At 44.0% G+C, this 14,638-nt stretch overlaps 1 protein-coding gene across 1 annotated transcript in view; it reads right to left on the minus strand.

Annotated features, from left to right (window-relative positions):
* The window catches only part of LOC126481210 (spondin-2-like), a 617,368-nt gene that overhangs the window by 121,489 nt on the left and 481,241 nt on the right, over positions 1-14,638 (minus strand). Inside the window, exon 4 of the mRNA XM_050104812.1 lies at positions 14,420-14,599. Within this exon, the coding sequence (XP_049960769.1) occupies positions 14,420-14,599 (180 nt within the window). The remainder of the gene's footprint in view (positions 1-14,419; positions 14,600-14,638) is intronic.

The following is a 14,638-nucleotide window of genomic DNA, read 5'->3' on the forward strand; positions in this document are numbered from 1 at the left end:
TGCGATTGCAGGCTTTCTCGGCGTATTTCAGCTATGAAATCTTCACGGGTTATCAGCCAAGTGGCGTCGTCTTCTAGTCGCAACGTTTCAATCGACTGCGTATCCATCATCTTCAGGCGAAGTATTGCAACTAACATCCATTTATCTCGATGTCAGTATCTCTATAAAGGGTTGTTTCAGTCAAATTGGGACATCTGTTTATTCTCTCCCCGATTTGATTCAACACCGGTTTATTATGTATCCTATCCACTCACATAATCTAATTTTTCTCCCCATAGGGAACGTTTTCATAACTAAAAATGTATACCTTATATTCAGCAGCTTTCTTCTAAGCACTGTCATAATTTTTTTCAATGTTTGAGAACATTAATGAAACATCTAAAGAAAATAACTGAGCCACTTTCGAGTATTTCATTTAGAATTTGGTCTTTACATTCTATAGAAAAACACTATATCGCGAGTGAAGTACCTCAATATATTTTTCTGACTTTTCAAACGGGTGTTCTGCAATAATTATGTGAACGTCTATTGACGCTCTTCTGTATCGGTTACGTGTGAAAGCATTTACGTGTTCGAAATGGATGGTGTGTAAAACGCGGCTGTTTCGTCCCTTGTAGAGCGTGCAACATTCCTGGCAAGCCATTTTCGCTTGTTTGGGCTAAGGTGAAGTTTGTGGGAGTTTTGCAGCAGCTCGCATACATTTAGGTCTCCAGATGTTATAAGAAAAAACTTAAAAAGGAAAAAAATAGTGCTTGGCATGAGTCTTGTTGAAGATAAAATAAACAAAAAAAGTCACTGACCGGCAGCAAAAAATTTTTGATCGTGAAAACGATACCATGCATAAAATCCTTGGGGGAGCACGTACCAGCTCGAAGCTTGCAGTACACACTAATCTTTTGTCAGAACACGAGAAAGACTTGCAATCATTATCAAACGGTAAAAACCACGCTGATGGATGTAAAATGTAGTTTATGCATACACAAAATGAGAACGACAAAGCGAAGGCAGAATAGGAGAAAGTAATATAGAAACGAGTCAAACATTTTATTTGAGCAAGGTACAATAGAAGGACGGAAAGAATTTTCTTATCTGGGAAGTAAAATCACAATAGGTAGGCCAAAGGAAGGTGGGAGAAGGTGCAGTGTGTTTGTGAACTCCTTGAGTTTCAATACTTCCAGCAGCCTTGCCACGTTGGAAGTTAAGCAATACCGCACCCAGTTAGTACTTGAATAGGTGACCGTCTGAGTGCGCCGTAAGCTTCGGGACAGGCAAGTCACCACAGTGGCTTCCAGCTGAAAGACTTGCACCGGGCTGTTGAGACACGCGATTATTACTATCGTTGCTTCAATTTGAGTTTGATAGATACTGTGGACTACTCGTCTGTATCTGTATGTTATCCATATTCCTCTTCAGATTTTGAGTAATTTCATCTTATACAGGCGAAGATTTTGTTAAGATCTTCATATGCCTTTAGGGCATCGTGCATTTTCTATATACGAGGGCAGTTCAATAAGTAATGCAACACATTTTTTTTCTGAAACAGGGGTTGTTTTATTCAGCATTGAAATACACCAGGTTATTCCCCAATCTTTTAGCTACACAACACTATTTTTCAACGTAATCTCCATTCAATGCTACGGCCTTACGCCACCTTGAAATGAGGGCCTGTATGCCTGCACGGTACCATTCCACTGGTCGATGTCGGAGCCAGCGTCGTACTGCGTCAATAACTTCTTCATCATCCGCGTAGTGGCTCCCACGGATTGCGTCCTTCATTGGGCCAAACATATGGAAATCCGACGGTGCGAGATCGGGGCTGTAGGGTGCATGACGAAGAACAGTCCACTGAAGTTTTGTGAGCTCCTCTCGGGTGCGAAGACTTGTGTGAGGTCTTGCGTTGTCATGAAGAAGGAGAAGTTCGTTCAGATTTTTGTGCCTACAAACACGCTGAAGTCGTTTCTTCAATTTCTGAAGAGTAGCACAATACACTTCAGAGTTGATCGTTTGACCATGGGGAAGGACATCGAACAGAATAACCCCTTCAGCGTCCCAGAAGACTGTAACCATGACTTTACCGGCTGAGGGTATGGCTTTAAACTTTTTCTTGGTAGGGGAGTGGGTGTGGCGCCACTCCATTGATTGCCGTTTTGTTTCAGGTTCGAAGTGATGAACCCATGTTTCATCGCCTGTAACAATCTTTGAAAAGAAATTGTCACCCTCAGCCACATGACGAGCAAGCAGTTCCGCACAGATGGTTCTCCTTTACTCTTTATGGTGTTCGGTTAGACAACGAGGGACCCAGCGGGAACAAACCTTTGAATATCCCAACTGGTGAACAATTGTGACAGCACTACCAACAGAGATGTCAAGTTGAGCACTGAGTTGTTTGATGGTGATCCGTCGATCATCTCGAACGAGTGTGTTCGCACGCTCCGCCATTGCAGGAGTCACAGCTGTGCACGGCCGGCCCGCACGCGGGAGATCAGACAGTCTTGCTTGACCTTGCGTCGATGATGACACACGCTTTGCCCAACGACTCACCGTGCTTTTGTCCACTGCAAGATCACCGTAGACATTCTGCAAGCGCCTATGAATATCTGAGATGCCCTGGTTTTCCGCCAAAAGAAACTCGATCACTGCCCGTTGTTTGCAACGCACATCCGTTACAGACGCCATTTTAACAGCTCCGTACAGCGCTGCCACCTGTCGGAAGTCAATGAAACTATACGAGACGAAACGGGAATGTTTGAAAATATTCCACAAGAAATTTCCGGTTTTTTCAACCAAAATTGGCCGAGAAAAAAATGTGTTGCATTACTTATTGAACTGCCCTCGTAATTACTTGCATTACATTCTTGCTTGCAGCTTCATATTTTCCTAGAACTATCTTTATTTAGACAGGATTATTTTTCTCTCTTGTCCATTCTGAGGTTGTTTTAGGCTTGCTTCACATTTCATTTCCCACAGACCTTTTTAAGATTTTGTATCTCAACTTGTCACTGAGATACTTCTTTCATCATCAGTTTTCTTCTTTTGAATCAGACTTGTGCGTTACACTACCGATTCAACTGTACATACAGTGGGCACTTTGGATTTTAAAGATTTCCTTCTCTGCTGTGTTCCGCTCCTCTTTCTGGCAACGACCCTCAACAACTTAACTTAATCCAGTGCTGAAAGTCTCAGAGTAGCTCTTTGGTGTTCAGTTTCTCCTCGACGTTCCGCTTTTTAGTTTACTCCATTTTCTTTACGTTCTTCTTCTTTAGCAGCATACCGCTCGTCATTAGTAATTTAAGTTCTAAGATAATATTTATTCACGTGTATGCTTTACAGCCACCTACGTTTAACAATATAACTATTACGTTGACAGTCTTTCTATCCTCTGACCTTTTCCAACTGTGCACTCTTCTCTCGTGAATTTTGAGTAAGGTACCAGTCGAATTCCAGAAACATTTATCCCTCTAGTTTCCTTCCATCTATTAATTTTTTCATTAACCGTCACCTGATTAATCCACATTCTGTCATCAATACGCATAATTCGAGTAAGGCTAGCCCATACTATCCACCTCTGTTGTAATTTTGCATCTTCCTTTCTGTATTAAAGTTGTTAATTTTCCTGTATACGATTCCGAGAAACATAGCCTATTTGACCTCGCGATGATCCTATCTCGAGAATTCCACTCTTGCAGTTTCTAACAGGGAATTAACGTACCTTTGAGATCCTTTACTCAGGAGGAGGTTGTATCAGAAATCTTAGGAGAATGAGTGCCCTGTAGCTACACTTTTTCTTTCTTTATTTCAGTAGTCTCCTTGCCTTCTGCAGACCGAAGCCGATAATCACTGCAGAGTCTTCCACCTTTATGGGAAGCTTCTTAGCTCGACGTGCCCTTATCTCTGTCCACTCCTCCGCATTCTTTTGAGAATGGTTTGGTAGGAATGAGTGTGATTTCTGCTACTGGAAGCTTTCAGTTGCTCTAGCATAAGACCTACATTACTCGTTATTGAAATTGGCTTTTCCTCAGAACTGAATGATCATAAAGTTAAATATGAAAGCAAGTTACAAACGCTTGTTCTTGGCAACTTTTTTAGTTCCGTAGTTCCATAGTTGTTAAGTCCGAAACGTATAATTTATATAGTGCAAAAAAATGAAATTACTTGCATTAATTGAATAAATATTTGTACTGTTCCATAAATTAATCTGATAATTCTCAACACGAATCTATGTACATTACACCAAATAACCTGAAAATTATCTCATTCCACGTTATTACGACATTTTGTATAGATCACCCTTGGAAGACGTAAATAAGTAGACTGGATTTTCAAATACTAGCAGTGACTGCAATCAAACACGAGGCCTCTGCGTTTGTGGTAAAAAGAGTCTAACCACTGGACAGTGGCTCCAGTTGATTAATTTAATGCTGCAAGGCAAGAAGGGTTTTGTTGGAAAATTTCGATTTTTACAAACTCTGTTATCTAAAAGAAGATATTTGAAAGGACTGGTGAATTCTCAGAATCTAGTTTCGAATCATTGTACCCTTCGCATAATTCGAACGAAATGACTGATTCATCAACGTATTACCGAGGCCATTATGGAAACGTGTTTTCAGAAGCGCCGAGCGTAACTGTAGGAATAGTGGCAAACAACAGTAGGTACGATACGTTACGAAAGGAAATACGCTGCCTAGCCGTGTGAGGGAGACAGTTTACATGAAAATTTAAAGAAGACGGGATGGTAAATTCAGACGTCTGGGATTCAAATCGTGTTTGGCTGCAGTATTTTTTCTGGCATTTATCGCTTCTTCCACTTCTGGAAATGATTTCTTAGTGTGGAAAATTCCTTGCTATATATCGGCTCAGAGTCAACATTAAACTGTAGGCTCATTTATAACTGATTAGTGAGGAAGGCAACTGGATACCTCCTCTTGTTGGACAATGTCGAGTAAGGGACCGTGATTTGCAACTCAACCTTCCGGTTGATGACAGCTTTTTTAATTCTCTGTTACAAATTGCTGTGTTGATGTTAGACGAAATTAAAAGGAGAAATCGGGTATTTTATATTGACGTTTGGTTGTAACATGTTAGTTGATGCCAGAGTAACCACGTCTTTTACTTCATCCGCTGGTCTCTAATAATTGCCTGCTTGCACGTTATTTGTAAGCAGTATTACCCATTAAACACACTATGTCCATAAACAGCACTCGTCTAAAGGCATGAAACATTCACACATGCACACGGCAGAGCATTAGTTCGTTTTGTGAGCGCAGAAGAGAACAAAAGAGAGGGGTTCGTGAAAACGGCTAGTCAGCCTTTAAAAACGCCAACAAAAGGACGGACAGGACGGCGGTGCTGTGGGCGCGCCACGGGGTCATCGATATAATGCTCAGCTTACTCTGACATCGGAAAAGCTCACGGACTGCTGTCAAAGGTGCTTTTGTGAGAGGAATTGCGAATTTGTACGAATGGGGCGCCGGCCGAGTTTTTGTGAGAGGATTAGCGAATTTGTACTAGAATCCAAGTTCAATGAAAGAGTGGAACGCTCTTGTGACAAAACAGGGAAAAAGGACGCACGATCTGAAACGATCGAGAATGTTCACTGCCCGTACCGTCGCGACGAGAGACATATTGCGTCTCCAATCGTTTTGGTTAATATTCGTAAAAAGGTTATCTGCTTACTTTATTTTCAAACTGCAACATATTTCTTTTAATGACCTCGCGTACTTTATTAAACATCATGCTATAAGTTTTCTACACAACTTTAAAGAACAGCGGAGAACAAAACTTCACAGTTTCACCCTGACGGAACGAGGACAGTCCCTAAGAGGACTCTTACATCTGACGAACGAAGCGGCTCACAACACACGGTGGCTAGAAACTACTACATTAAGATCAAGAGATAAGGACATACTTCGAAACATGTTGCAGTCTTAAAATACAATAGGCAACGTCACCAAGAATTGTGCCGGCCGGAGTGGCCTAGCGGTTCTAGGCGCTACAGTCTGGAACCGCGCGACCGCTACGGTCGCAGGTTCGAATCCGGCTGCGGGCATGGATGTGTGTGATGTCCTTAGGTTTAAGTAGTTATAAGTTCTAGGGGACTGATGACCTCAGCAGTTAAGTCCCATAGTACTCAGAGCCATTTGAACCATTTTGAACCAAGAATTGTGAGTAGCAGCGATATGTAAAAAAAAAAAAAAAAAAAAAAAAAAAAATTATATTTTAACAAGCAAATAACAGTCAATAGCTCTAATCATTCCCGTTGCTTAATCAATTTTCTTTACGTATGTGTGTTTGTTAATGAGTTTCTTACGACAATGACCAACGCCTGGAACTATAGTGATGATATTGTACTCGAATGTCGTAAAATACTTTCATCAAACATTACTAAAGAAAATCAGAGCTTAGCGTCTCACTGACGACAGTATGATTTTAAACGGATGCCCAGATAGGGAAAAAGATGTGGAAAGAAGCTGAAAACACGCAGATGAGATGAAAGTTAATTAACTTTAATCAGTCGTGACTGCATGAGTATAGATGAGTGCATAAATGCGACAAGTCTTATCGTTAATATTGTCTGCGAGGTCATTAATGCACAACATGTACAACAAAGGACCAAAAACACTTCTTTGCGGCACATCTGAAGCTATTTCTACATCTGTCGACGATTCTCGTTCCCAGTTAGCGTGCTGCATGCTCCCTGCCAAGGAAACTCCAGTCAAGTCACAAATTTCGCTTGATACCTCGTGTGATCGTGTTTTCGATAGCAATGCGTACGTGTAGTGCTGGGGCAAATAGTCTTCTAAAGTCAAAAAATACTGCATCCACCTGACTTCCTCGATCCATTGCTCTCAGGATGTCATTTGACAAAAGTGTGCGCTGGGTTTCACATGACCGATGGCTCCAATGAGGTGTATCGGTCCTTGTTGTTAATGCTGTATTTTAATGACCTATCAGACAATATTAACTGCAATTTCACACCTTTCCCAAATAATGCAGTTATGTACACTGGAGTGCAAATCTTAAGGACCCAAGTAGATTTCGCATGATGTGCCCCTGCCGAATAATGGAGCTCGATGAAACGAGGACCATACGTAGAAAGAACTGCTGGTGTACAGTACAGAAGATAAATAAAGTAAATATGCAATGAAACGAACAGAAATGGCGGTCTTATTCGAAGACAATACTTACACTGAAGTTACCGCTATCATGATGATCGCCTGGACATTACAAAAGGGAAGACATGGTTCTTAATAGAACGTGTGATCACCAAAGATGGTAATGCATATTCTGCAAAATTCTCTCATGCAGGCCACACGGTTGGTAAGGACCACTTGTGGTATATGGTTCCGTTCCTCCACCGGTCCTCCACCGGCTGACAATTGCTAGATGGTCGCTGAAGCTTCTGGACATACTGCGATTCGGCTCTCCAACACATCCCACATATCCTCGATGGGATTTAAGTCGGGGGAACGGACAGCCTAGTCCATTCGCCAAATATCATCTCGTCCCAAAATCTTCGGCACCTGTGCCGTTGGATGCAATCGCGCATTATCATCCACAAAAATGAACTCAGGACCGAATGCACTCCTGAAAATACGCCTGGAGAAGTAGAGCAATGTCATCGTAATACCTGGACTACCGAAACCATCATATTCGACAACGCTGGGGGTGCCTTCATAAGGCGAGAGATGGGACCGCGAAATGCACACAGGTACACTGTCGAGCATGATTGTTATAGTGGCGCAGGTCATATGATGTGGCGAGGCGAAATGTTTCACTGATATAGTGACCTCCAAATCTACGAACGCGGTACGCTAACCGTCAACGTTATTTTGACACTGTACTCCTTCCCCAAGTGCGTCTTTTCAACGGTGCATTTGGTCCTGGGCTCATTTTTTGCGGATGATAATGCGCAACTGCAGCTAATAGCACACGTGCAGAAGCTCTTGAAACGAGATGATATACTGCGAATGGACTTGCCTATCCTTTTCCCCGACTTAAATCCCACCGACTTGTGGGCTGTGTTGGGGAGATACATTGCAGTATGTGCAGAAGCACCAACGACGATCTTGCAGTTGTCAGCCCCACTGTTGGAGGAGTGGACCGCACTACCACAACTACTCTTTACCAACGGTGTGCTGCTTGGAGTGACCGCGTGGTTATAGGCGCCATGTCACGGACTGCGAGGCCTCTCCCGCCAGAGGTTCGAGTCCTCCCTCGGGCGTGGGTGTGTGTGTTGTTCTTAGCATAAGCTAGTTTAAGTTGTACATAAGTCTAGGGACCGATGACTTCAGCAGTTTGGTCCCTTAGGAATTCACACACATTTGAACATTTGAACCAACCGTGTAGGCAGCATGGGAGCTTCTTGCACAGCATGCAGTGCCGTCAGTGGTGGCCACACACCGAATTAAGAACAATGTCCTGCCTTTTTAGTGTCCAGTGGGCTATTGTAACTCGCCATGCCTTGTAATTACTGTCTTTGAATAAATGTGTCATTTCCATTCGTCTCATTGCGTATTTCTTTCAGTTACCTTGTACTATAGTGCAGCAGTTCCTTCCCTGTATGGTCCATGTTTCATCGATGCTATATTACTTGGAAGTGACACATCATGCTAAAGTTACTTTCGTCATTAAATTTCGCACACCAGTGCATGATAACACTCAAAAATGGTTCAAATGGCTCTGAGCACTATGGGACTTAACATCTGAGGTCATCAGTCCCATAGAACTTAGAACTACTTAAACCTAACTAACCTAAGGACATCACACACATCCATGCCCGAGGCAGGATTCGACCTGCGACCTAACGGTCGCGCGATTCCAGACTGAAGCTCCTAGAAACCCTCGGCCACAACGGCCGGCGATAACACTCATTCCGAGAAAACTGTACACGTATTCGACCTAACGCTGATGAGATTTCAAAGTGGTGCAGTTGTTGGCAACTTGCTTTAAATGTACAGTAACGTAAAATTATTCATTTCACAAAACGAAAAAAACTTAGTGTCCGATGACTACAGAATCAATGCTTGACGACTGGCATAAGTAACTCACACAATTATCTGCAATGAATGTAAAAATTTAAGACATGAGGGAGTTAGAGACATTGAGTGGGTATTGATGGGAAAGTTGAAAGTTTGTGTTGGACCAGGATTGGAACCCGGTTCTTCTGCTTATTAGACTGATGCTCTGACACTAAGCTATCTCGACACAGTGGTCATCCCAACTGGCCGGACTGTCCTAGCACGCCTTCCGTAAAATCCAAATACTCAACTTATCCACACACTAATAATGTTATAGATGCACACACAATTAAGACGAGGGTGGCCAGTGATCTCTTCAGTGCGGATGCACACCAGCCTCAAACTCGTATGGGAATCGGCGAAATGGCGCGAGTAGTGAAGATAATGAGGAAGGAAAACTACGTTCGTAGGGTTTCGATAAGTTGAGAATTTGGGTTTGACGGGAGGCTGTTGCACTGACCACTGTATCCGGACGCCTCAGTGGTCAGCGCATCTGCCTAGTTTCCAGGAAAACTGGTTCGAATCCCGGTCCGGTATAAATTTTCAACTTTCCCCATTGGTTTAAATCAATGTCCACTCGCAGCCCATGTCTGTAATTCCTTTGTGTCTTAATTCATAATGGCTGCTGCATCAAAATGATGTCTGTCCTTTCGCACATGTCCGAAAGAACAGACACTTTACATACGTATAGTGTGACAATTTGTAGGAAATGAAAATAAATAATGACACAGGCTCAGTCTAAGGTAAAGCAGGTGGCGGACTTCGATTCATTTACTGGATACTGGAAAAATACTGTCGATCTCCAAAGGGGACTGCTGAGAAATCACTTGTGTGTCCCGTCTTACGATACTGCTCAGCTGAGGTCGAGCGGTTCTAGACGCTTCAGTCCGGAACCACGCGGCTGCTACGGTCGCAGGTTCAAATCCTGCCTCGGGCATGGATGTGTGTCATGTCCTTAGGTCAGTTAGGTTTACGTGGTTCTAAGTCTAGGGGACTGATGACCTCAGATGTTAAGTCCCATAGTGCTTAGAGCCATTTGAACCATCTGATACTGCTCAAGTGTGTAAATCTCATGCCAAATAGGGCTAACGAAGGAACGTGGCACGAACGGTGTTTGTTTCACTCGCAGGGAAGTATCATAGAACTGTTGAAAATTCTGAATTTGTAGGCTCTTACAAATAGACGCAAGTTATTACTAAATTTCATGAACCAGTATTAAACAAAAATGGTAGAGGTACGTTGGTGAGCCAAAATGTTAGATAATAAGAAGTGTGAGGTCACCCACATGAGTAATAGAAGGAGTCCGTCAAATTTCAGTTACACGATAAATCATACAAATTTAAATGCTGTCAATTCAACTAAATTCCTAGGGATGACAGTTACGAACAACTTAAATTGTAACGATCACATAAATAATGTTGTGCGAACGCGTTTTATTGGCAGAACACTTAGAAAATGCAACTGGTCTACCAAAGGGGCCGTTTACACTACTCTTATGCGCCTTCTTTTGGAGTACTGCTGTGCGGTGTGGAATCCGCATCAGTTTTGATCATCGAAAAAGCTCAAAGAAGGGCAGCTCATTTTGTAATGTGCTGAAATAGGGGAGTGACTGTCACGGATATGATACCCGAGATGTAGTGACAACCACTAAAACACAGGCGTTTTTCGATGCTGCCAGATGTTTTCGCTAAATTTGAATCACCAGTTTTCTCCTCCGAATTGCAGAATATTTTGCTGATGCCCACCTGCGTAGGGAGAAACGATCGTAGTAATAAAATACTAGAAATCAAAGCTCGCACGAAATGACTCAATTGGTCGTTCTTCCTCAGCGCTATTCGAGAGCGGAACGGTAGATAAGTAATTAAGTGTCACGCCCTTAATTGTCAACCACAGAGTAGTCATGTAGTCGTGTAGATGTTATCATCTACATGCGTACCACTCCCGTAGTGATAGCGAACACGAGATTATACCAATTACTGAACGACTTAGATACCTAAGTAAAGTGTAGCTACTGATGGAGGTCCAGTGAGAGGTGTAATTATCGTGTGACAGCGAAAATTGGTAGATATGCTAATGTGTTAATGCGGAACCGATTTATCGGAAAAAAATTAGTTCCATGTTTGACCATCAGATGCAAATCTGCTTCTATGAATGCAAGAAAGACGTATAGAAGTGTTTCCGTATGTAATCGATTACGAACGGGACGTGGGCTGAAGGGGTCAAACAAGTGGGCAAGGCATGGTGTTGATTTATCATTAACCTCCGCTTACACACTTTGTTCAGCATGAGTACCGGAGATGTCGGCGGGATGCTGCATCCGTAAAACGACGTAATCAATAATTGTTCGTAGAGTTCTGGTGGAACTGTTCTAAGTGTTCCTGAATACTGGCCCTCATATGAGGTAGAGACCGAACGTGTCCCTGATAAACGCGCTCTTTTAGATATCTCAAGAGCCAAAAGTCGCAAGGATTATCACGTGATCTTGGAGGCCATGCATCCGGTATACCTCTTAATATAACACGTTCGTGGAAGGTTGCAAAAATGATTCAAATGGCTCTAAGCACTTAGAACTACTAAAACCTAACTAAACTAGGGACATCACACACATCCATGTCCGAGGCAGGATTCGAACCTGCGACAGTAGCAGCAGCGCGGTTCCAGACTGAAGTGCCTAGAACCGCTCGGCCGGAAGGTTGCATTAAGCAGATCTTTCACTGGGCGAACGATCCGAGGTGTTGCTGCATCTTGCATGAAAACAGTGGTTTCCACACAGTTGAGCTCTTCCAAAGGAGGTAGCACATTATGCACAAGGGTGTCTCGATAGCGTCCAGACGCCACCTGACGAGTCCTCTGGGTGTATTTTCTTTGAAGAATAGCGGGTCGAGAATAAAGGTGCTTCTGAATCCACACCACACAGTGACATACGGCGATTGCAGTGGGTCTTCGTGCGAAACACGCGATTTAGCAGTACCACAAAATCCGTAGCTCTGTGTATTCATTGCACCCTATAGCGTAAAAAGTGCCTCGTGACTGTATTGAATATTGCCCGGACACATGTTATCAGTTTCGATCCGAGTCAGAAACCGACGAACAATTTTAGAATGCCGTTGTGGATCATGAGGTTTCACTTGATTCACTGTCTGGATCTTGTCCGGGTACCAGTGTAAAGTAGATCGTAAAACTTTCCATACTGTTGGCCATGCGATGGATAATTTTCGTAAAAGTGCACGAGCACTACTACTACATGGGACACGTGCCGCATGGTCAGTTACAGTAATAGCAAGCTCGTCAGTAACTTCCACTGGGATGAGGCGTCTTCCTCTTCCGGGTGTCACACCAAGGTCACCCGTGTCATCCTTTTTAAACCATTTAATGACATCTGGCCTCTCCTCAGACTTTCAGTCGACGACACTCTCTCAATGCAGTACTGTAATTGCTGCCGTTCACATAAAATAGTTTCACTAACAGCGCACGATCTCTCTGACCGATAGTCATACTGTCACTTACGTTATGGCTTGTCAAATGACACTGTGGATACCATACCGTCATACAAACACTGTACAGCGCCAGATCTTCCCCTGGTCTCCAAAACTGGAAGTAATTATTTTTGCAGCGTGAATCGGATCCACATTAGCGTATCTACCAAGTTTCGCCCCCATACGATAGTTACAGACCACGCTGGACATCGTGAGTAGCTGCAATTTTAATTATAGCCACCCGGTATTTACGCAGTCATTCTACTCACGATCCGTACGCAGTTGGAACAGGAAGAAACCACAGCATGTGGTACCACGGTACGTATTTTATGCTGCCGTGTCGGTGGCCGAGTGGTTCTAGGCGCTACAGTGTGGAACCGCGCGACCGCTACGGTCGCAGGTTCGAATCCTGCCTCGGGCATGGATGTGTGTGATGTCCTTAGGTTAGTTAGGTGTAAGTAGTTCTAAGTTCTAGGGGACTGATGACCTCAGAAGTTAAGTGCTCAGAGCCATTTAGTATTTTATGCTTCACAGTTGTTAGCAGAACATGTATGCTGATGTACATTGATAAGCCAAAACATTATGACCATTCCCCACCGCGACGTTGGATGCCGCCTCGTGGCGTTGCGAGCACGTGACGTGATAACAAAAGTATATAAGGAGAGCAGACACGTACGGGGGAAATATGGGCTGCAAATGGGGAAATCCGTTGAGATAAGAGAATTTGGCAAAGGGCAGATTATTATTATGCAGAGCCTGTGCACTAGTAACTCGAAAACGGAGAAACTGATCGAATTGTCACGTGCTACTGTCGTGAGCATCTACGGAAAGAGGTAGGAGGACAGTTAAACTACCAGTCGGCGCTAAATGGTTGTAAATTCACGACTCTTCACAGAACGTGGTTTCGGAGGCTTGTCTACCGTGTAAAGTGTGCTAGATGTTGATCTGTGGCATCTCTGCCGAAAGGTGACAGTGCTGGTGTACACACAAATGTTTCGGAGCACACCGTTCGTCGTACATTGTTGAACATGGAGCTCCGCAGCAGACCACCCCTACGTGTTAATATGTTGACCCAAAGGCATCCTCTAACGCGACTGGAGAGGGCAAAGGAGAATCGGGACTCGACCGTCGATGAATGGAAACGTATCGTCTGTTCGGGTGAATCACTTTTTTTCTACATTAAGTCCATGGTCGTCTGGACAAACGCCGTCATCGAGGTGAACGAGGGCTCAAAACGTGCAGTGCGCCACGGGCGCAGGCTCGTGGGAGCAGGATTATGCTACGGGAGACATTCTCCTACGCTTGCATGGGACCTGTGGTAGTAATCGAAGAGACGTTGACAGCTGCGAACCACGTGCATTCCTTCCCTCACGGCGATGTCATCCTTCATCAGTATAATTGTCCGTATCCCGGAGCTAGGACCGTGCTACAGTGGTTTGGGGAGATTATAGTGAAGTCACGTTGATGTATCAACGACAAAATTTGACTGGCGTAAATCCTACGGAAGTCATCTGGGTCGCTGTCGGACGTAAGTTAGCAGCCCGTTATTTACGCGAATTACATGACCTGTGCTTAGACATGTAATTCCACATACCACCAGAAACCTACCAACAAATTTCCGGATCCCTGATACGCAGAACCAGTGATGTATTTAGTTCCAGAGATGGACAAATAGCCCATTAAGTAGGTGGCCATAATGTTTTGGCTCATCAGTGTTGATTTGGTTTTGTTTTGCTTTAGCGCGCAAAAAACAACTGGCGTCATACGCGCCCAAGTCAAAACTATAGAACATGAAGACAGAGATGAGTTAAAAAACAACTATACGACGGATGACTGACATGGATGTGATCATTCTGTCGAAGACAACTCGTTACGCCAGATGCAGAGGCAGAGGGAGAAGGAGAGTCAGCTGTGTGGCGCACGCACCTTGATGATCTGGAAGGTGGCGATGGGCGGCAGCTCGTCCAGCTGTGGGTAGTAGAAGGAGCCGGCCGGGTGTGCGGGCGCGCGGCTGGTGATGCGGTAGACGGGGCCCGGCGGCTCGGTGCGCCAGTTGGGCGCCGTGAACGTGAAGCCGTTGTCCGTGCCCGCGTCCAGCGGGTCCGCCTGCAACACACCGTCCACAACGTTAAGAAAAAACAATAG

This window comes from Schistocerca serialis, chromosome 5, assembly GCF_023864345.2.
Source record: "Schistocerca serialis cubense isolate TAMUIC-IGC-003099 chromosome 5, iqSchSeri2.2, whole genome shotgun sequence".
NCBI lineage: Eukaryota > Metazoa > Arthropoda > Insecta > Orthoptera > Acrididae > Schistocerca > Schistocerca serialis.